The sequence below is a fragment of the Equus przewalskii genome, chromosome 10 (assembly GCF_037783145.1).
Source record: "Equus przewalskii isolate Varuska chromosome 10, EquPr2, whole genome shotgun sequence".
NCBI classification, from domain to species: domain Eukaryota; kingdom Metazoa; phylum Chordata; class Mammalia; order Perissodactyla; family Equidae; genus Equus; species Equus przewalskii.
In genome coordinates this window covers 24,769,491-24,792,478 of record NC_091840.1, presented here as the reverse complement: position 1 = coordinate 24,792,478, position 22,988 = coordinate 24,769,491, and the positions used below count along the sequence as shown (strand labels likewise).

Below are 22,988 nucleotides of genomic sequence, written 5' to 3'. Positions count from 1 at the left end.
TAATTCTGTGGTAGGAGAGAAGGCAGTGGGCGAGTGCCCAGCCCTCTCCCCACACCCCCAGCCCCCAGGACTCCTGAAGTGTCCCTCAGGCAGGACACCACGGAGGAGAGTCAATCTCCGGAGAAGGTAGAGGCTGTTCTACTCCAAGCTGTACGATACCTCTTCTTATTTCCTGTTTGGCCAGTTTAAGTAAGCCCTCAGACTTCCCCTTTCTTTCCCATCTCTAAGCCCCAGAGGCAGTGGGAGGGCACAGAGAGGAAGTGGGAGGCCTGCCCTTCCTCCTGACTACACAGACTTGTGTTTCTTTCCCAGGACGATGTCTGCATGCACCTGACTAATTATTCCATCAACAAGCACAGTTCCAATTTCATTCGAGATGCTCACTCTGGCAGCAAGAGGTGAGGAAGTGGCTCCACTTTTCTTTCCTCTCCCTGCTGGTCTCAGAGCTGCTCTCCAGGATTCTACTCAGGCCCTGTCCGTCCCCATCAGTGTTTCCATCTTGGGTCACATGGTCTCAGAAAATATTTCTTTGCCTCTAAACCCAGAACAGACTGCTTAGTCTCTCCCCTCTGGCTGTTAATCATTAAAAGAAGGCCACATTGTAAACCCTAGGAGGTTAGGAGGAGGAGCGATAAACATGCGCTGTTTCCCCAGCAGGATACACACACACACCAAAACATACGCCGATTTCAGTTGACCCTTCCGACATTTCCAAACCAGCAGATAGTTATTGATTGCTAGCCTCCCACGGGAGGAGGACGTGCCAGGCAATTGGTCCTTGGACTGTGGTTCCCCAGGGTGTTGCTTCAACAGAGATTCTCAAATGATGTGTCACGATGCCCTGGTGTGACATGACATGTGGCTAGCTGCCTTTAAGATTCCCCAGAAGAGGGGAAAGCGAGAGGATCACATGAGTATCTTCCCAAGTGGTTTCTACATTCGTGTTGTTGTCTAATCCTGTCTCATTTGAGTTTTAAGACAAAAAGGGACTGAAGAATGTGAACACGATCAGGCCAAAGGGGAAAGGGACAGGAAGTATTTGTGGAGGCCTCCTGGGTGTGGGGGCCCGTGATGGGTGCTTTGTGTGCATTTTTTTTTTTCATCGAATTTTGACGACACTGTGGCACAGGCATTGTAATCTACTCTCTGTGGATGGAGAAATATGAGTTAAGTGCCATGTCCATTTCACAGATGAGAAAACCGAGCGTCTGAGAGGTTAAGTTGCCCAAGGTCACACGGCTATAAATGCTAGAGCAGGAAGAGAAGGGAGGTCTGCAGATTCTAAGGCGCATGCTCCTTCTCCTGCACTGGGCTTCAAAGAACTGATAAATAGGCAATCTGTTTGGCTTCAGAGCATCAGAGAGGCACGTGAAATTTCCTGACTTCCTCGGTGGCAGAGCTCCAAAAAGCAAATGGAAAATCACTAGGTCAAGGCTGTTTGAGGGGGACTTGTTGGGCTGGGAGGAGACTATCTCCCTTTTCTCAGAGGGTGCCAGCCACCTGTCTGGCATGAAGCTCTCCCACCTCCTCTTCTCCCCACCTGGACTGCAGGCTCCAACTGAGCCTCCTGCCGTGTCGCCAGTTGAGTGTCGGTGCTCAGCGAGGCCTGGCTTCTAGTCCCAGCTCTGACTCCTGCCAGCTGAGTAGACTTGGGCAAGTCCCTCCACCTCTCCGAACCTCCATGTCTTGGCCTGTAAAATGAGGACAATGAGACACCCTGCCCTGCCCTGTCCAGCCATGCCCTCATGCCATGCCCTCACGTCATAGGGTCACAGGGAGGCTCAAATGACCTAAGATAGCCGCACGGACAGTGCTTGTCGTCACTGTTATTTTTCCTTAGTTTAAGGACATGCAATCAAAGGGGCCTCATTTCTCTCCTCTTATGAGAACTGACACCCCAATAACAGGCTTTGGCCCCTCATGCCATGATAGAGAGATGCTATGAGGTGCCAGGACTAAGGTGAGGGTGTGGAGTATTGTTCGGCCACGCTCCATCCCCCCCTTCTTCCTCTTCCTTCTCGCCTCTCTCTCACCCCAGGTCTGGCCTCACCCCTCTGCTCTTCTCCACCCCCCTCTCTGCTGGTGCAGTCTTCTGCTCCCCAGCCTCCACCCTGCCCTCGCCTGGCTCAGCCTCTCTCCCCTGAGCTCCAGACCCATTTCTCTTGAGCTGCACCTGCACATCTCCTTGTTGCCTTCAACTCAGCATTTCCCACCATGGATGTGTTCTCTCTCTTTGCTTCCACTCCAGCATTCCAAACTTAGACCCCTGCCTGACTTCCCCATCTCTACCTTCTAATCTGCAGGATCAGAGTTTGGTGTCATCTTGGGTGTTTACTTTTCCACTGAGTCATTGAATCCTGAAGGTTCCTTCTTCAAGTGTCCCTGTGTCTCTTCCCTTCCACCAGGTCCAGCCCTCACTTCAGCCTCAGACCCAATGGTTGCATTGGCCTCCTCTCTCTACTCTCTAGCTCCAGGCATCTCTGCTTAACCTCTCTGTACCCCCATTTTCTCATCTCTGAAATGACACGGTAAAAATATGAATACTGGCTGGCAGCCTCACAGATAGGCCGTAAGGACCTATTGAGATGATGTGTAGAATGGGCTTCAAAAGCAATAACCCCCATGCAAGTGGATGCTGTTATTATTACACCTTCTGTATTCTCATTACTTCCACTCTCAGGTAGCCAGTGTGCCTCGCAGGTGCCTGGAGCGTCAAGTTCAAACTCTTCTGCTCAATCTACCATAATTTGACCAGACCCCACTTTCCACTGTAGTTACTGCTACACTAACAGCCAATATTTTATTTGTTGAGCACATGCTATGTGCCAGGCTCTGCCCTAAGAAATTTACATATCTCCACCCATTTAATCCTCACAACAACAATGTAAAGTAGGCATTATTATTATCATCCCGATTTCATATATTAGGAAACAGGTGTAAAAGGTTAAGTAACTTGCTCGAGGTCACACAGCTAGGAAGTGGTAGGGCTGGAATTAAAACTCCCGAGTCCATGCCCTCAACCCCTAGGCCATACTGCCTGTGCTATTCACTCGCTGGTCTTCTACCGGGACACTTTTGCTCACATCCCATATACGGGCCTTGCTCATTCCCACCTCTCTGTCTTTGCTCAGCTTCCGTGGAAAACATGGGAGAGCATCCTTGAAGGCCCGTCTGTCTACTAAGCTTCCGCGTTCCCCTCTCTATCTGGTTCTAGGTTCTGGTCCAGCCACATAACCACTGCGATGTGGGTGAGACCCATCTCCTCTGTGGGCCTCTGTCTCCTCACCTGTCAGATGAGAGGATTGGCTCCCATCTCTAAGGGCCAGCCTGTGGAATCTGAGTCTGACCACCCACAGTAACCTTTCCATTTCTGGGCTGCCACCACCCTTACAGTCAACATCAGCCATAACCCATAACTGTTCTTTGCTTGGTGCACGTGTTTGTCCTGTGTCCCCAACTGTACTTAAGTTCCTTGAGGGTTAGAATGGTACCCTGGCCTTCTGGGTACTTTCCATGTTGCCAGGCAGAGCCCTCTTCCTCTCCTCCCTTTTCCTTTCACCTTTCCTCTTCTTCTGCTTCCCTGTCTTTTGAGACAATCTGCTTTTCATACTGACTGCCTCACCTGTCCTCAACTTCCCCCAACTTGAGGTCAACTTCCCCCCGCAGTAAATCCCCCACCAGACTTCAAACTCAGTAGGACCAGTGGAGGAGAAGACAGAAAAACTGGAAACCTGTCCTGCCTCTGGGGCAGAGACCAGGTCCCCTTCATCTTTCAGGGTGCCTGGCACATAGCTGGTGTGTTAAATTGAACTGACTAACCGCTGGGTGTTACAAAATCACACAATAATGGATCTTCATTGTGACGTGCCTGAGTCATCAAGAAGAGGTTACATTATAATTGGTAACATCTGTTATAAGAAGGCAGGGAAGTGTTTAATCTATTTCGGGAAAATTTATTTCCCAATTAGACAAATTAAATACATTTTTTTTTGCACTTGAAAGGACTGGCTTCATACAATCTGGAAAATTCATTTATGTGCCACACTCCATTCCCCAGTAATGGCAGGTAGACAAGGTGGGCCTCTTCACTGAGTGGCCTTTGCTTATCTGTCTTTATATAAACGCATCCCTGGTTGTTTCATATGTGTGTTGACTCCCCAAATGGTCCTCAGGTTTCCCGTGACAGAGGTGGCAGTTTCTTGGGATCCCATCATTGCATCAGCTTTGCATGCTTGCACAGCAGGCCCTTAGCAAATGTGCGCTGGCTGGCTGACCCTGATTCCTCCTTTATGGCTCCATTGGCTGGGGTCCAGGGAGCTCTCTTTTTTGTTTGTTTTTTGGTGTTTTTGCTGAGGAAGATTCGCCCTGAGCTAATATCTGTTGCCAATCTTCCTCTTTTTTTTTTTTTTTCACTTGAGGAAGATTAGCCCTGAGCTAACATCTGTGCCGATCTTCCTCTATTTTGTACGTGGGTCGCCACCACAGCATGGCTGATGAGTGGGGTAGGTCCATGCCCAGGATCTGAACCCGCAAACCTGGGCTGCCAGAGCAGAGTGCACTGATCTTTATCACTATGCCACCGGGCCGGCCCCTCCAGTGAGCTCTTTGAACTGCCTGGATAAGCCATGTCACTTGTCTTCTCATTAGCCTCTTTGCTCTTCACTCCCCTGCGTCTCCTCCTCCTGTATTTCTACTTCCCACCTTGGCTATCTGTGCTCATGGATGTGTGTCTGAGAGGGTGTGTGTCTGTCTCACGTGCCCTCTTGGGCCTGTCAGATTCACCCTCTCTCTCTGTTCTGCCCAGCTTGGAGCTGCCCGGAGCATCCCCTCAGTTGTTTCCTCATGCACCTCTCCACATGGGGTAGACATCCTCTGATCTCTGTGATCTGGTGACCAGGCTGTGACCGAGGGGTTTCCTGGGATGTGGGACTTTCACTTCTAAAATCAGGGCTGTCCCAGTTTGCCTGGGACAGCTGGTAACTCTATTTGCAGAAATGCCCTGGGGCTGCCTTTTCCCTGTGGGCAGCCCTAAAAACAGAATTTCTCTGTCTTTAGTGTCCCCAGAATCCCCTTGGATGGCTGAGGTGGGACCCCAGTACTGGTGTTCTTAAAAGGCTCCCTAAGTGCTTCTAATGAACACCACAGGCTGAGAAACCATTGCCACCAAAGCAAAAGCATGATGGAAGGTGTTGAATTTTTACTCTTTTATGCACCCGTTAAGCTTTCCACCTGGGATAGCAAATAGCTGCCCCAGGTCTGGGGTGTTTTGTGGGTCACAGTGAGAGGGCCCCAGCCAGGGCTGACATGTCATTATATCTGCACCCACTCCAGGGCTGTGGAGGCTTGAGGAGTGTGGCCCTGCAGCTCTTGCAGGTCCTTCCTGAGATGACACAGCCCTGGTGTCACCCTGACTCCTGGGTGTCCATCCCCACTGGCTCTGGGGCGTTATCTTCTCCAGAAGTTTCTGGTTTCCAGTATGTCATGGCCTTAGATGACCAAAGGGGAGCTGCCCTGCGTCATGGTCTGTGGTTCCCTTCCAGGAAGCTCTCCACCTTCAACCTGTACATGGAGAGCCATGGCCACAACGTGCAGCAGATATGGAGAGATATTGAGGACGTCATCATCAAGACGATCATCTCGGCCCACCCCATCATCAAGCATAACTACCAAACGTGCTTCCCCAACCACACCCTCAACAGCGCCTGCTTTGAAATCCTGGGCTTTGACATTTTGTTGGACCACAAACTCAAGCCCTGGCTGCTGGAGGTAAGGAGGTTGCAGCGAGTCGGGAACACTGGGCCCTGTTACTGAGGTCAGCCAGCTTCGGGCTCATCCCTCCACCCTCCCGGCTCAGCTAGAGCCTTTTAATCAACTTCCTGTGCCAGTTCCTCCCACCGTGCCTGCTGCCTGGGGCTTCTCCCTTAGCTGAAAAGTGGCCACCAGAGGGGGGTAGATGGCCAGGAATTAGAGAATTCCTTGTGCCTTCTGGAGGTCCACCCAGACTTGAAAACTCTGATCTCAGGCACAGAGTGATTCTAAAGAATCAGCTCTACATTTTGTAACGGAGTCGTCTCCTGGAATGCGGTCATTGGTGGTTGCCTCTCTTCACAATTGGTCTTGTGCTCAGCAGCCCTCTCAAGTGGCTGTTCAGTATGCACACAGAGAGCGCAGGTGCCGGGTGGGGCTGTGAGGCACAAGTCAGAGGTGCTAGCGACAGCTGCCCTGACACAGTCAGCCTTCAGATCAGAGAAACCAGAATTATAGATCAGACTCCGGGGGCCCTGCCTCTCCTCCATTCCCAGCCCTCGTTCCCAGGTGTAGGTGGGAAGGAGAATATGGCTGTTTGGAGCTCTCACCCAAAGAGCAGAATAAGCCCATCAGGAGCAAGCCTTCAGAAACTGCTAGAAATCTTCAAATGTCACACAGTGCCTCTGAACAATAAGGGCTTTTCTGTGAGCGGGAATGAGTCCTTTCTCTCCTCCCAGCTGCCTCCCCCTCAACCCTGGTCAGGATTCGAAACGCATCACTCCTTTCTACTCCCTCCCTCCCTCCCAGCCCGGCCCTTCGGCCTGCCCCATTCCATCTGCTCTGTGGAATGCGCAGTGCACATGAGAGAACATGCACACCAGATGGAGGGCAAACCAAAGACAGGGTACCCTCTGATGCTTCTCAAGAAGAAAGGACTGGAATGAAAGCTGGTTAAACTAGAGGGGTTTCCACTTCCTCCTTTCCTCACTGTGGCTCCAGAACAGACCTTCTCTCCCTCTCCCTTCCACTCATCTTGGTAGCCAGGGCCCCAAGGTGGGCTGAGGTGACTCCCTGGAGGTGGCATTTTTGCCTCACTCTCTGCCTTCACTCTGGACAGCCCAGTCCCAGCTGCCTTCTTGCCCTCACAGGTCAACCACTCCCCAAGCTTCTCCACCGACTCCCGCTTGGACAGAGAGGTGAAGGACAGTCTGCTGTATGACACCTTGGTTCTGATCAACTTGGGAAGCTGTGACAAAAAGAAAGTCTTGGAGGAGGAGAGACAACGGGGGCGGTTCCTGCAGCAATGTCGTTCTCGGGAGACCAGGTACAGTAGCACCTCCATACCCCGGGGACCCCATTCTTTATGACTTCCCTCCCCCCAGTAAGACTGGCTTGTCCTGGTTCAAGTTATGACTTGACAGCCTACTAGTTATGTGGTCTTTATGTCACTTCTCTGAGCCTCAGTGTTCCTTCTGTGGAATGGAGCTAATGAGACATAAGGCTGTTGGAAGATTATGTATAAAATTTGTATAAAATGTGTGTATAAATGTGTATAATGTATATAAATGTGTAAAAATGTGTATAAAAAACTTAGCCTAGTGCTTGGTGCTATAATTTGTGTTAGAGACTATTAAGAATCTTGCCTAGGGGCTGGCCCAGTGGCGTAGTGGTTAAGTGCGCACATTCTGCTTTGGCAGCCCGGGGTTTGCCGGTTCAGATCCCGGGTGTGGACATGGCACTGCTTGGAATGCCATGCTGTCGTAGGCGTCCCACATATAAAGTAGAGGAAGATGGGCACAGATGTTAGCTCAGGGCCAGTCTTCCTCAGCAAAAAGAGGAGGATTTGCGGCAGATGTTAGTTCAGGGCTAATCTTCCTCAAAAAGAAAAAAAAGGAATCTTGCCTGGTGTGAAAAAAGGCATTATTCATAATTAAACTAGGACTACAGGACAGAATGGGGACACATGATTACCCTACTTAAACTATGACATCAAACCTAAACTAGCCCAAAGAAACATTTTTGCACTTCTGCATGTTCGAGAAGAAACAAATGTACTACTAGGCTTTCTGTTTACTTCATTAAGCAGTAACAAATATGACATTACTGTCTTAGCTATTTTATGTTCAGAGTATCATTTCAAGTCAAAGCGTTTAAAAGATACTTTTTTTGTAAATTTCTTTTGTGTCTTAGGTTTTTTTGGTAGGTGTTTGGATTTTTCGTAAAAGTATAGACAATTTTTGCTTTCCATTTAAAACTACCTTTTAATAGGTTCAGTTAATTTAAAGTGTTTGGAACTTGAACAGTCTTTTTGTTTTCTTGTACCAGTAGAAGGAGTGGTATGTTTGAAAAATATTGGTAAAATATATGCTTAGAAGTCTATCTTATAAAACTAAAACTCTAGCGTCCTTTGTATGCCTTTAACGTAATCTGAATAAAATCCTGCCAAGTAATGTTTCCAGCTGTGACATTCACCTTATGGGTGAAGGGCAACGAAAGGTTTGAACAAAGACAAGCTGAAACCATGCAAACTGTTGTTCTGTTGGATGTTTGACTGTTACATTTCTCTCAATAAAGTTTACCACTTTCTCTAAAGGGAAAAAAATGAATCTTGCCTGGAGTTGGTGAGGAGGGGATCAGTTCTAACAAGTGATTATCACCATCCTACTTTGAAAATTAGTTTATATTTGCAGAATGTGGACAACTTCACTGTGACTATTCCTTTGTTCCTAAAAATAGGAGATGAAGTTATAGACATAACTATATATAATGGATATGAGTTGATTAATATCATATGAAGATTCAGGAATTATCAATATAAAAATAAAAGCCCTTCTTCTTCTTCTTTTTTTTTTACAAAAAGAAAGATTTGTCTGTCCTGCCCTGTGTTACTGTGTTGGAGGCACCGACGTCTCCTGTTTCCCGCTGGGCAGCACTTGCCTTTTAACAGGGGCTTTGGTTCCGAGGGTGATTCTAGTGCCAGAAGACTCTGAAGTTGGTCAAGGAGATGGCTTGTTGCTTTTCAGATCCCACTGCAGCCCCGTGCCCTCCTCATGAGCAGAGCCAGCCTGATCCTTCGGGATTGAGCTCCTGGAACTGGGACAATAGCATCTGTCTTCGGATGGCTCTGTGTTTCTCAGAGCGCTTTCGTGGGTACTGTCTTCCCTGTAAGGAGGGTGGTAGGCGGGTAGCATGGGGTACTGTATGGTTCTGTTCTTGGAGCCAAGGAGACCAAAGCTCTGAAAGGGAAACTGACTTATACAAGGTCACCTCTCCGGTAAGTGGCAGGTCTGGACCCAGAGCCCAGTGGGTGTGCCGCCTGGGATTCCAGGATGCCTTCCACTGTGCCAGCTTTCTCTCAACCCCTCGAGGAGGAGGCAGCGTCAGTGAAGGAGCAGCCAGGGTGCTCCTCTGACTCAGTCTCCTCATCAGGCCCTGGCCCGGGATAGCTCAGCAGCTCTTGGTTTCCCTGCTGTAAGAGGGGCTTATCACTCCTCCCTTCCTGACCTCCAGCTCCCCAGGGGGCTGTGAGGAAGAGTGAGATCAGCACAGCTCATAAACCTCCTCAAGCTCCTCAAGCTCATCCAAGAAGCCCTCAGATTTAGAAAAACACAAGCTGCTCTTCTCCGGAGAAGGGCAAGAGGTGCTGTGATGGGGAAAGCGGCGACAGTCTGCCTGGGCAGAACTAAGCCGAGAGGGAAATGGGCGTTACTTGTAACAGGAGAGAACCTGTGCTGTCAGAAAAGACTCTTCTAACGAGCTCCTAGTACATTATGACACTCGCTGTCCCGGCAGGACTAGAGTCTCCTTTCAGGGAGACATTCATGTGTTGATTTAGGAAATACTGACTGACCATTGTCGTGTGCAAGGCCTCCGTCTGGCCCTAGATGACATGCAACTCGGCCAAGTGCCTTCCAAGCTTTGTCCCAAGGAAAGCTAACTGCAGCGCTGTGTTCTGCTCCTCAACAGGATCGAGGAAGTCAAGGGTTTTCAGGCCTTGCGTCTAGAGAAAACTGAGAAATATGAGAAGGCAAACTGTGGAGGGTTCCGCCTGATTTACCCCAGTCCGAATTCGGAGAAGTACGAGAAGTTTTTCCAGGACAACAGCTCCCTCTTCCAGAACACTGTCGCCTCGAGGGCTCGGGAGCTGTACGCCCGGTAGGAAGGCTCCCAGGGTGAGGTGGGTGGGCTGGCTGGGGGGATTGTGCTTGACCTGCTGGGTGACTGGCCTGGGGCGCTGGGGAGGGTCTCAGCTTCAGTCCCCAACCTTGAAGTTGCCACGGGAACATTTGCCTCAGTCTCACAAGGACCAGGAATCATGGGCTTCCCTGGCATGGGGTGTCATTAAGTAGATGTGTGGCTGTGTCCAGAAACTCGTGCCTGAGACAGGCATCCCCGTTACACTCCGGAATGTCCAGCCCCTCAGAGCTGCCTCCTGGAGTCACAGAGGGGTGACGTCGAAGAGCTGGAAGGGACTCATCCGCCCCAGTCTGATCGCCCCACCTCATTTTATGGAAGGGACAGTCAGAGCAGAGAAGGGATCTGAGAGCCATAACGACAGAAGAGGGACTAGAAGCCCTGTCTCCGGACTCAGGCCACTGCGTTAATACAGCTACGCCATTGCCCAGAGAGGCCTAGCATATGAAGCAGTCCAACACGGGAGCCCCTGCCTTTGCTCTGCTACTCAGATCCTCTCCCCAGCCCCTGCCGTGTGCGGGATCGGGCCTCCTGCGAAGTGGAGAGGGAGAGGGGTGTGGTGGGGTGGGGTGTAGCCCCCTTTCTGCACATCTCTCCTCGGATGCTATTCCCCAGGCTGAGAATGCGCATGGCTGGAGGGATGACTTTCCCTTCCACATCCCGCCCTGTGACCTTCAATCATTTATGCAGACTGGACGCTTGGGGAGGGAACGCGGAGAACTTGCCTTTTTGCCCAGTCTTGTCCTCCCCTCAAGGAAAATACCCGCTTTCGCAGCCCATCTCTAACCCACGTGACACTCACTGTTCCTCCGTGAGCAGGCAGCTGATCCAGGAGCTGAGACTAAAAGAGGAGAAAAAATCCCTCCAAACGAAAGAGAAGACAGCAGAGATGCAGGGGGAATCATCAGGCGAGCCAGCGAGAGGCAAGAGCGGGAGGAACTGGCCACAGAAACAACAGCAGAAATGCAAAGCCGCCACAACCCACGCCTCCAAACAAGTAAACGTGGAAGGGAGGGGAGCACACATGCCCGGCACCCTTCCCCGGCTGGGGCCAATCCGTGGGGGGCTGCTGAGGAGACCCTTGCTCAGAGCCCAGACACACTGAAGAAATGGGGCTGCACGGAGGGCTGGGCCCCAGGAGGGGAAAGCCCCAAGGAGTCTGGTGTCCTTCAGAGCATCCTTCTATTCGGGCAGAGAGGACTGTCACTGGTCTGTCATTCTTGCTTCCTCTCGCAGGAGTAAAAGCAGCTGGGAGGCCCAGCACGATCCCCATGTAGGGACCAGGCTCCGGGACCGCATGAACTCATGGTCCCCAACTCCAGTTTGGGTTAGAATGCCCTCCTCTAACAGGTCAGGGACATAGCTGAGAGAGGAGGCCACAGGGAAGAGCTTCTGGGAGGCAGGACCTTTAGGACCTTACGTGGGGTGATTGACCACAGCTGGGTCCTTCCAGCCTGCTCTCTGCTCAAGTGTGGACCAGCCCAAGGCTGTGGGCCAGCTGTTCAGTTGTCTTACGATCTGAATCTTTGCGTTCTCCTCTCTGCCTAGCTCTCTCTTCCAGCTCCGTGGAAAGATTCAGTTGACTTTTCAGTCCATCTCCTCTTTCTCAAACACTCACCTAAAGGGACAGGATTAGAGCAGATTAGTTTTTGTTTTGTTTTTTTATAACTTTGTTAGGGCCATAGACCTTTTGAGAATCTCATAAAAGCTATGGGATCTCTTGCCATATAGTACAGAAAGATATACTTTTAAAACTGCAGTTTCAAGTGGCTCCAAGACCCCATCAAACCATCCATGAGCCTTTTAGGGGTCCATGAACCCCAAGTTAAGAGCCCCGGATTAGAGAGACTTTGATACCAATTGCTTTCCTTCTCCTCATCTCCTTTGCACCTACCCTTGGGTGCAGATGAATCTGGAAGTGGACGGAGCTCGGTTCCTACAGACTTTGTGTTTGGTTTCCTCCTTCTTAGTACCTCCAGCCATTGACAGTAGTGTCCTGCACGCCTGACTTGCTCTTGACTGTCAGGGATGCAAAGAAAAATGAGACAGACAGCAGCCTTGACCAGCAGGCCCCCAAGAAGGAGGCTGACACTGTTCCCCACAAGCCTACCTCTGTGAGGCCTTACAGCTCTGCACCCGACCTGAGCAATGCAAGCCTCGTCAGCTGCTCCAGGCTGGAGCTCAGTGAACCCATCTCCACAGTTAAGGAAGCCAAGTCTGCAGTGAACATATTCACGGTCACCGGGGTAAGTAGAGCCATCTACCTTCCCAGAGGGCTGAGCTCAGGAGGCAGTGGGGGGAGCCTTGCTTTATGGTCCCTTCTCTGCCCATGACTTGCTATGGCCTGTTGAGTAAGCCACTTAACCTCCCTGGGCCTCGATTTCCCGCCTTGTGAAGCCCAAGTTGTAGAGTGTCTTTCCTGCTAGGAGTACAGACCTATCCTTTGAGGGCTCTTAGAAGGGCCACCTCATGCATCCCCTCTTTTTAGGCAGGTTACCACCTGTTGTATTAGTTTTCTAAGGCTGCTGTCACAAGTCACCACAAACTTGGTGGCTTAAAACACAAATTTATTCTCTCACAGTTCTGGAGGTTAGAAGTCTGCAAACAAGGTGTCTGCAGGGCCAGGCTCCATCTGAAGACTCTCGAGGAAGGAGCCTTCCTTGCTTCTTGCTAGATTCTGGTAGTTGCTGACAAAATCCTTGGCGTTCCTTGGCTCGAGGCAGCCTAACCCCACTCTCTGCCCCCATGTCCATGGACTTCATCCTTGTGTTTCTTCTCTGAGTGTTCACACGACCTTCTCATAAGGACACTAGTCACTGGATTTAGGGCTCATGCTAATCCAGTATGACCTCATTTTAACTTGAATAGTTATATCTGGAAAGACCTTCTTTCCAAATAAGGTCACATTCTGAGACTGTAGGTGTACATGAATTTGCATGGGGGACACTATTGAACCCAGTCCAGCACCTAAACAGTGTTTCTCAAACTCCATTGATGTATGGACACCTTGTGAAGGAAAGAAAACTCTTTCCGATCCCCACTGTAGACTTAAATTATTTTTATAAATATATGCAAGCATAAAATCTTTATACTTATGGGTCTTATGCAGCTACAAAACTAAACCAAAACAAAACATGCCAATAAAATTCACATAAAAAATTACTTTAATGTGACAGTTAATTTTCTGTTTTTGCAGAAAGGAAGTCACCACATGAATGTGGTACTGACAGTCCTAGCACGGGTTCTTTTGTGTCATACAGTTGGGCCCACCACGGGCTATGCGATGACTCTACTGTAACTCCTGGAATGTCTTCAACATTGTCGGGCCTTTGCTTGGTCCACTTGCAGGATAGAGTGGTGGAGTGTTTTTCAAATTTCTGACCATAGCCCACAGTAGAAGTCCATTTCATTTCACAATCCATCACATACACACACAACTGGAGAAAAGTTTCTAAAGCAGCGCTTAGCCATACGACATCTGGTGACTCATCTGATATTTTCTATTCTGTGCTATTGTGTTCTATTCTATTGTTTAAAAAATACCAGTTACAACCCACTAGATTAATTTCGTGACCTACTAATAGGTTTACAACCTGTAGTTTGATGAACACCTTTAAGAGAGTGTGCTTTGGAGCGTCATGACATTGGATGTGGCCATGATATCTTGGATAGGACGCCAAAAGCACAGGCGACAAAAACAAAAATAGATAAGTGGGACTCCATCAAACTTAAACAATCCACAGAGTGAAAAGGCGACCTGTGGACCAGGAGGAAATATTTGCAAACCGTATATCCGATAAGGGCTTAATATCCAGAATATAGGAAGAACTTTTACAGCTTAAGAAAAAACCCCAAATAACCCAGTTAAAAAATGGGCAAAAGACTTAAATGGATGTTTTTTCAAAGTCAAATAAGCCAGTCATGCAAAGACAAATACTGCGTGATTTCACTTAGATGAGGTAACTAGAGTAGTCAAACTCTTAGGAATAGAAAGTAGAATGGTGCTTGCCAGGGCCTGTGGGGAGGCGAAAAAGGGAACTGTTTAAGGGGTATAGAGTTTCAGTTTTGCATGTTAAAAAGGTTCTAGAGATCTGTTGCACAACAATGTGCATATCGTTAACACGACTGTACTATACGTTTAAAAATGGTTAAGATGGTAGCTTGATTTTATCCTTTTTTTTTTTTTTTTAACCATATATACACACACAAAGAGTAAAGAGTACACTTTGGGGATCTGGCTGCCTCTGTTTGGATCCTGGAGTCTCCTTTTATTATATATATGACTTTCATCAAGTCACTCTAATCTCCTTGAGGCTCAGTTTCTCCATCTAAAAAAATGGACTTTTAATAACAGTATCAACCAGTGGATTGCTGTGAGGATTAAGTGGAAGGATCCATGAAAATGCTGAGTGGTGTTAGACATACAGGACTCAGAAAGCATCAGTTATTATTTTAATATTACTGCTACTTCCTTTTTTCGGTGAGGAAGATTGTCCCTGAGCTAAGATCCATGCCAATCTTCCTCATGCTCATCATGGCATGGCTTGATGGGCAGTGTGTGCGTCTGCCCCCGGGATCCAGGCCAGCGAACCCCGGGCCACCCAAGCGGAGTGTGCAAACTTAACCACTAGCAGCCAGTAAGGACTGGCCATTACTGCTACTTCTTTAGACTACCTTTGTTCTTTTCTCATTAACCTAAGACTTAAAGCAGTGCTACTTAACTCTAAAGAGATTTTTAAGAATAAGGTAGCAACATTTTATTATTATTGTTGTTACTGTTTTGGGTTTCATGTGCAGAAGATTGATTTAATCAAAATCCTTGGTTCAGGACACTGTATCACGCCTGGTTCATTCAAGGCCTTTGCCTGTCTTATTTATTTACTTTGCCCTCTATCCCCGTCCTCACCTCCCATTGTCCTATCCACCATCTTCTGTTTTTGTTTTATTTTTTTAACTAAAAAAAATTTTTTTTAAAGATTGACACATGAACTAACACCTGTTGCCAATCTTTCTCCTCCTCCTCCTCCTCCTCCTCCTCTCCCTCCCTCCTCCCCTCTCCCTCCCCCTCCCTCACCTCCTCCTCCTCCCCAAAGCCCTGCACTACACAGTTATATATTCTAGTTGCAGATCCTTCTAGTTGTGCTGTGTGGGACGCCGCCTCAGCATGGCTCAATGAGCAGTGCTAGGTCTGTGCCCAGGATCCAAATGGGTGAAACCCTGGGCCACTGAAGTGGAATGCACAAACTTAACCACCTGGTCGTGGGCCAACCCCCCACCATCTCTTGTTAGTATGTTTCCTTGCAAAGTAGGGATTTTTTAAATGCATACATTTAAAATTTATTTAAATATGATTGAATTATCTCATTCTATGTCCTATTTTTTTCTTATTGAGCCTTGTTTGTTCTTTTCATTTTAAGATTCAATTTATATGTATTAAAATGCTAAAGTCTTTTTTTTAAACTCACTGTTTTATTTTATTGTTTGGTTTTGGTTTAAGTTTTGTTTTTTAATAGAAAAAGAAAGTACAATTTGATATGTAGTGACAAAATCAATATTTAAAAAGTTATGCTGAGAGATAATTGAAAAGTTTTTTGCCACCTGAATTAACTTCTATCTCCTAATGATTCTTGGTCCAAGATGACTGAATGGACATCTTTGGAGTTACAGGGCATCTACAAATTCAGAAACACTTAGCGTTAAAAAACAAAATGAATGAATAAAATACTCAAATCTTAACTGTACAATTCTGGCAAATAAATACACTCATGTAACCCATAGCCCTATCATGGTATAGAACCTTCTGATATCTTCAAAGTGTTCCCTCCCGTCCTTTCCCAGGCAATTGCCCCCGCCCCCTGCATCCTTCTCTGAGGCATTCACTCTCCTGACTCTGACTTTTTTCAGCTTAGTTTTGCCTATTCCAGAATTTTATGTAAATGGAATAATATAGTATATATTCTTTTGTGTCTGGCTTCTTTAGCTCAGTATTATATCTGTGAGATTCATTCATGTTGTTGGGTATACCAATAGTTTGTCTTTATTGCTGAATTGCATTCCTCTGTACAAATATACTAGTTTGTTTATCATTCTCCTGTACATAGTATATAGTATCACCTAAATATTCTATAGGTGATATACTATATAGTATGGACTATACTATATAATATTGACATTTGGATTTTTTCCTAGTATTATTGTTTTATTGCTATTGTGATTAAAGCTCCTATGAACATTCCCGTGCAATTTTTTTTTATGGACATATGTTTAAATTTCTCTTATAGCTACCTAGGAAAAGGATTTCTAGGTCAAAGGGTAGATCTATGTATAACTTTAGAAGAAACTCCAAACTCTTTATTTAAAGTGATTGTATCATTGTGCATTTCAGCCAACTGTAAATGAGAATTCCAGTTGCTCCATCTTTGCTGATATTTGGTGTTATCTGTGCTTGAAATTTTAGCCACTCTAATGGCTATGTTGTGATTTCACATTGTGGGTTTCATTTGCATTTCTCTGATGATTAACCATGTTGAGTACGTTGTCAAGTGCTTATTGGCCATTCATATATCTTTCTTTGTGGAGAGTCTGTTCAAGTTTTTGCCTCCTTCCCTTTTATAAAATAGGATTATTGCTCTTTTTACTATTGAGTTATATCCTGAAACTTGCCTATTCTTTTTTTTAATAGTGTCTTTTGATTAGTGAAAAGTTTTAATATTGATGAAATTTACTAATTTTTCTTTTATGGTTATTGCTTTCTGTGTTCTATCTGAGAAATTTTCATGCACCCCCAGGTCACAAAGATGCCTAGGTTTTTTCTTTTTCTTTTTCTATTCTTTTTATTTTCTTTTTCTTCTCCCCAAAGCCCTCCAGCACATAGTTGTATATTCTAGTTGTAGGTCCCTCTGGTTGTGCTGTGTGGGACGCTGCCTCGGCATGACTTGATGAATGGTGCCTTGTCCACGCCCAGGATCCGAACCAGCAAAACTCTGGGCCGCTGAAGCAGAGCGCTCGAACTTAACCACTCGGCCATGGGGCAGCCCCCTAGGTTTTCTCTAAAAGCTTTCTTCCTTTAGCTTTGTGTATAGGTCCATGATCCATTTCACATTAATTTTTGAGTATGCTAGGTGATGGGAACCAGGGTTTGTTTTTCCCATATGTATATCTATTCCCAGCACTATTTATTGGAAAGACTTTCCTTTCTCATTGAATTGCTTCTGTGCCTTATAATTCCAGTAAGTATTTGTTGTTGTTATAGATTCTTTAGGGTTTTCATCATAAACAGTTATGTCATCTTCAAATAAAGACAGTTTTACTTCTTTCTTTCCAATTTTTATGCCTTTTATTTCTTTTTCTCACCTTATTGCACTGTCTAGGATTTCTAGTGCAATGTTGAATAGGGCTGGAGAGAGTAGACATCCTTGCCCTGTTTCCAGTCTTAGAGGGGCAACATTCAGTCTTTCACCATTTAGTATGGTGTTAGCTGTAGGGTTTTTGTAGACGTCCTTTATCAGGTTGAAGAAGTTCACTTCTATTGCTAGTTTGCTGAGAGTTGTTTTAAATCATGAATGAATATTGAATTTTGTCAAGTGTTTTTTTTTGTATCAATTGATAGGATCATATGGTTTTTCTACTTTAGCTTGTTAATATGGTGGATTACACTGATTGATTTTTAAATACTAAGGCAGCCTTGCATTCCTGGAATAAACCCACTTAGCAATGGTATAGTATCCTTTTTACACATTGCTGGCCTCAATTTACTAAGGTTTTATTGAGGATTTTTATGTCTGTGTTCATAAGAGATATTGCCCTATAGTTTTTTTTTATCTACTTTCTTTGTCTGTCTTTAATATCAGGATAATGTTGGCTCCATAAAATAAATTGAGAAGTGTTCCCTTGCCTTCTGTTTTCTGGAAGAGATGGTGTAGAATTGTCATTACTTCTTGTTTAAATGTTTGGCTTGAGTTCTCCAGTGAAAGTGTCTGGGCCTGGAGATTTCTTTTTTGGAATTTTTAAAGTACAAATTTAATTTCTTTAACAGTTATGTATTTTATTTTGAGTGAGTTTTGGTGGTTTGTGGTTTTTGAGGAATTGGTCCACTTTATCTAAGTTGTTGGATTTATATATAAAGAGTTGTTTCTCGTAGTCCCCTATTAGCCTTTTAATATCTGCAGAGTCCCTCTGCAGACCCTCGCTTTCATTCCTGATATTAATATTTTGTTCATTCTTTCACTCCTTTTGTTTTCTTTGTAAGTGTTGCTAGGAGTTTTTCAATTTATTGATCTTTTCAAAGAACTGGGTTTTGGTTTCATTGTTTTTTCTCTTTTTCTCTTTTGGATTTCATTGATTTCTGCTCTTATTATTACTTTCCTTCTGCTTGCTTTTGATTGTTTTGCTTTTCTTTTTCTAGTTTCTTAAGGAGGAGGCTTAGATTATTGCTTAAGACCTTCTTTTCTAATATAAAAATTTAATGTTAAATTTCTCTCTAAGCACAGCTTTCGCTATATACCACAAATTTTGATATACAGACATGGGTTACTTAACGACAGGGATATGTTCTGAGAAATGCATCATTAGGCAATTTTGTCATTGTGCAAACATCATAGCGTGCACTTACACAAACCCAGGTGGTCTAGCCTACTGCACATCTAGGCTATATGGTACTAATTTCATGGGACTACTGTTGTATACGCGGTCCATTGTTGGCTAAAGTGTTATTTTGTGGTACACGACTGTATTGTATTTTCATTTTCATTTAGTCTAAAATATTTTCTAATTTCACTTGAGACTTCCTTTATGATTTACGGATTATTTAGAAGTGTGTTTAAGTTTCAATTGTTTAGAGATTTTCCAGTTACTGGTTTCTACTTTAATTCCATGTAGTCAGAGAACACACTTTATATGATTTCAGTTCTTTTAGATTTGCTAAAGTTTACGTTATGACCCAGGATATGGTCTCTTTTGGAGAATGTTCCATGTGCCTGTCAAAAGAATTTGTATTTTGCTGTTGTTGGGTAGTGGGTCAATCAGATCTATTTGGTTGATGATGTCGTTCAGTTCTTCTACAACTTTGCTAATTTCCTGTGTACTAGTCCTATCAGTTACTGAGAGAGGAAAGTTGAACTCAAACTATAATTGTGAATTTGTCTATTTCTCTTTTCATTTCTGGTAGCTTTTCCTTCACGTATTTTGAAGCTTTGTCATTAGTTACGTATACACTTAGGATTGTTATGTCTTGGCCAATTGACCCTTTTATTGTCATGTGATGTCTCTTTCTCTCTCTTACTTGTAATTCTTTGCTCTGCGGTCTACCTTGTCTGATACTCACAGAGTCACTGCATCTTTCCTTTGACTAGTGTTTGCATGGCAGATCTTTTCCATGGGTGATCTGTCCCTTAGTCCAGTTCTCAAAGTCTTTGGTAAGCTGTCTAGGGTCAGAGTTGCACATGGCTAGCTCTGGGGTGAGCCCAGGAATCCATAAGCCACTTTGTTGAGTCACTTTCCAAAGTTCCTTCCTCTCCACAATCTCCCTCGTATCATCTTTTCTGATTCTGATTTTTTTTTTTTTTTTTTGAGGCTTCTGGCCTGAAGCCTGGAGCTTTAGTTACCCTGCTCTGTGGCACACTTCCTGTGACTATGCCTACTTCCAGGGCCAAGTGGCAGGAGATCACAGAGAGAAAAAAGTATTAGGGGGTCACTCCACCCTCTTGGGACCGCAGCTCTTCCACTTGGAGAGGAAGGTTCCTCTCCCTCAGAGCTTCAGGTTCTTTCAGGCCGGCTGGTGATTCTGTTGCTGCCACTGCTGCCACTACGTCAGGATTTCATGGAGGTGGGGGCTCAAGAGAGTGGAGCAAAGAAAAGAAGAAAAAAAGGTCTTTGAACCAAAACTGTAGGGTTTCTCCTAGAGATCTCTCTGTCTACTCCCCAGTACCCACTTCTGAGTTTTGAGTTGCCTTGAGTTCAGGTCAGGGGACGCGGGAAGGAAGACAGTCAACTCATTGCTGCCTTGCTGGTACTTTGAATTCTCATCTTTCCCAATATGCCTGCTACTGCTTACTTTTCAAAATTTTCAAAGAGCTACTTTATGCATGCATTCCGTGCAGGTTTTATAGGTACAATCGGTGGGAGAGACAGGATATAACATACTTAATCCATCTTACCTAGAACAAGAACCAAACTGCTACTTCTTCTGGTCACTTAAGATTTTCCCGTTATCCTTTTGATGTCTTCAGGATCCATAGTGATATGCTCCGTCATGGCTGATAAAAGTAATTTGTGTTTCCTCTTTCTTTATCTTGATCTTACAACAAGTGTATCAATTTTATTAATTAAAGAACCAATGCTAGGCTTTGTTGATTTTCTCTACAGTTTACCTTCCATTTCATTGATTTTCAGTATTATCTTTATTATTTTCTTCTCTCTACCAGCTTTTAGTTTAATTCAATCACCTTCTTATAGCCTCTTAAAGTGGAAAATTAGATTATTTATTTTAAGCCTTTCTTCCTTTCTAATATAAGTGTTTAGCACTATAAATTTCTCTGTAAACACTAGTTTATCTGCATACCATAAATTTTGGTGTGTTACATTTTTATTATCATTCAGTTTAAAATGTTTTCTAATTTCCTTTTTGTCCCATGGGTTATCTAGAAGTGTATTGTTTAAGTTTTAAATATTTAGGAATTTTCTAGATAGCTTATTGTTACTAGTTTCTAATTTAATTCTTTTGTGGTTAGTGTACATACTTTGTAAAATTTCAGTGTTTTTAAAATTTATCAAGGCTTATTTTATGGCCTAGCAAATGGTTTATCTCAATGGATGTACCCTGTTCACTTGAAAAGAATGTGTATTATACGGTTGTTGAGTATGTGTTGTACGTGTCAGTTAGATCACTGTGGTTGATAATTGTTCAGATTTTCCGTATTCAGACTAATTTGGTGTCTCCTTTTTGTGTTAATTTCTGAGAAAGGGATGTTAACATCTCAACCCACAATTGTGGATTTGTTTATTTCTATATTTTGTTCTGTCAGTTTTTATTTCATGTATTTTAAAGCTCTTTTATTAGGTATACTTTTTAAATCATTTTATCTTTTTGATAGTGACCTTTTATCACCATGAAATAAAATCTTCTTTATCCTGGATAATATTCCTTATCTTAGAATCTATTTTGTTTGATATTAATATAACCACTCCTGCTGGTTGTGACTAGTGCATGCATGATATATCTTTGTTTTTAAATCCTTTTACTTTCTTTTTTTTTTTTTAAGATTTCACTTTTCCTTCTTCTCCTCCCCAAAGTCCCTCCAGTACATAGTTGTATATTTTAGTTGTGGGTCCTTCTAGTCGTGGTATGTGGGATGCTGCCTCAGCATGACCTGATGAGTGGCGCCAGGTCCGCGCCCAGGATTTGAACCAGCACAGCCCTGGGCCACTTAAGCACAGCGTGAAAACTTAGGGCCACGGGCCTGCCTCTAAATCTTTTTACTTTCAACTCATTTTTCTCATTGTATTTAAAGGACATCTCTTATAGACAGACCTAAGACACCCAGTATGACAGCCTCTGCCTTCTGATTGGAGTGTTTACTCTATTTTCATTTAATACAATTATTAATATGATTGAATTTAGGGTTGAAATTTTATTTGTTTTGTGGGTTTTTTTGAGGAAGATTAACCCTGAGCTAACATTCATCACCAATCCTCCTCTTTTTTTTTTGCTGAGGAAGATTGGCCCTGAGCTAACATCTGTGCCCATCTTCCTCCACTTTGTATGTGGGATCCTGCAACAGCATGGCCCAATAAGCGGTGCATAGGTCTGCATCCAGCATGTTGTTTTTCTATTCATCTCTTCTGTTTTTGCCTTTTTTCCTGTGTTCCTCCTTTTCTGCCCTCTTTTGGGTTAACTGAAAATTGGATATTTGTTAGTTTTAATTCCTCTGTTTTCTTTTATTTAGAACTTTTTGCATTTTCTTTTTTAGTATTCTAGGGCTTGCAATATGCATCTTCAGCTTTCAGAATCTACTTAGAGGTAAAGTTGTACTTAATTTTAAATATAGGAAACTTATTCCTTCTTTTGAACTAACATATTATTAGTATTTATTGTAGTGCATGTCTATCTGCTGGTGATGAATTTTCTGTTTTTGTTTATCTGAAAGTGTCTTTAGTCTTCACTTTTCAGGATATATTAGTTGGACCTAGAATTCTGGATGATATTTTTTTTTCTTGCAGCATTTAAAAAATGTTCTGGGGGCTGGCCTGGTGATGTAGTGGTTAAATTCATGTACTCCACTTCGGTGGCCCAGGGTTGGCTGGTTTGGATCCCAGGCACGGGCCTACACACTGCTTATCAAGCCATGCTGTGGCAGGCGTCCCACATATAAAGTAGAAGAAGATGGGCACAGATATTTGCTCAGGGCCAATCTTCCTCAGCAAAAAGAGAGGAGGATTGGCAGTGGATGTTAACTCAAGGCTAATCTTCCTCAAAAAAAAAAAAAGTTCTTTTTCTTTTTAAATGAGAAGTCAACTGTATTCATAACATTTCCCCCTATATGTAATGTGTCATTTTTCTCTGGTTGCTGTCTTTAATCCCTGGATTTTAGCAATTTGAAATGCAATATGATGTGTCTGGATTTAGTTTTATTTGTATTTATTCTATTTAGGATTCTTGAGCTTGTTGGCTTTGCAAATTAATGTCTTTCACCAAATTTGAGAATTTTATGGCCATTATTTCTTCAAATATTTTTTCTGCCTTACGTTGTTCCTCTCTCTTTTGTTTTCTGCCTTTATGACTACTATAGGTACCTCATATAAGTAGAATTATACAATATTTCTACTTTTGTATCTGGCGTATTTCACTTAACATAAGGTTTTCAAAGTTCATCCAGGGGCCCACCCCGTGGCCGAGTGGTTAAGTTCATGTGCTCTGCTTCGGTGGCACTCACAACTAGAATATACAACTATGTACTGGGGGTGCTTCGGAGAGAAGAAGAAGGAAAAAAAATTCATTCATGTTGTAGCATGTATCAGAATGTCTTTCCTTTTTGAGGCTGAATAATATT

At 44.4% G+C, this 22,988-nt stretch overlaps 1 protein-coding gene across 11 annotated transcripts in view; it reads left to right on the top strand.

Moving 5' to 3' along the window:
- TTLL6 (tubulin tyrosine ligase like 6) overlaps positions 1-22,988 on the top strand; it is a 47,408-nt gene that overhangs the window by 13,902 nt on the left and 10,518 nt on the right. For all 11 annotated transcript variants that reach the window (XR_011523057.1, XM_070560599.1, XM_070560600.1 and 8 more), the window contains 6 exons: positions 313-398; positions 5,541-5,766; positions 6,897-7,072; positions 9,715-9,903; positions 10,762-10,939; positions 11,913-12,188. Coding sequence is in view for 10 of the 11 variants with exons in the window: in XM_070560599.1 (XP_070416700.1) it covers positions 313-398; positions 5,541-5,766; positions 6,897-7,072; positions 9,715-9,903; positions 10,762-10,939; positions 11,913-12,188 (1,131 nt within the window). In the remaining variant the exon portion in view is untranslated. The remainder of the gene's footprint in view (positions 1-312; positions 399-5,540; positions 5,767-6,896; positions 7,073-9,714; positions 9,904-10,761; positions 10,940-11,912; positions 12,189-22,988) is intronic.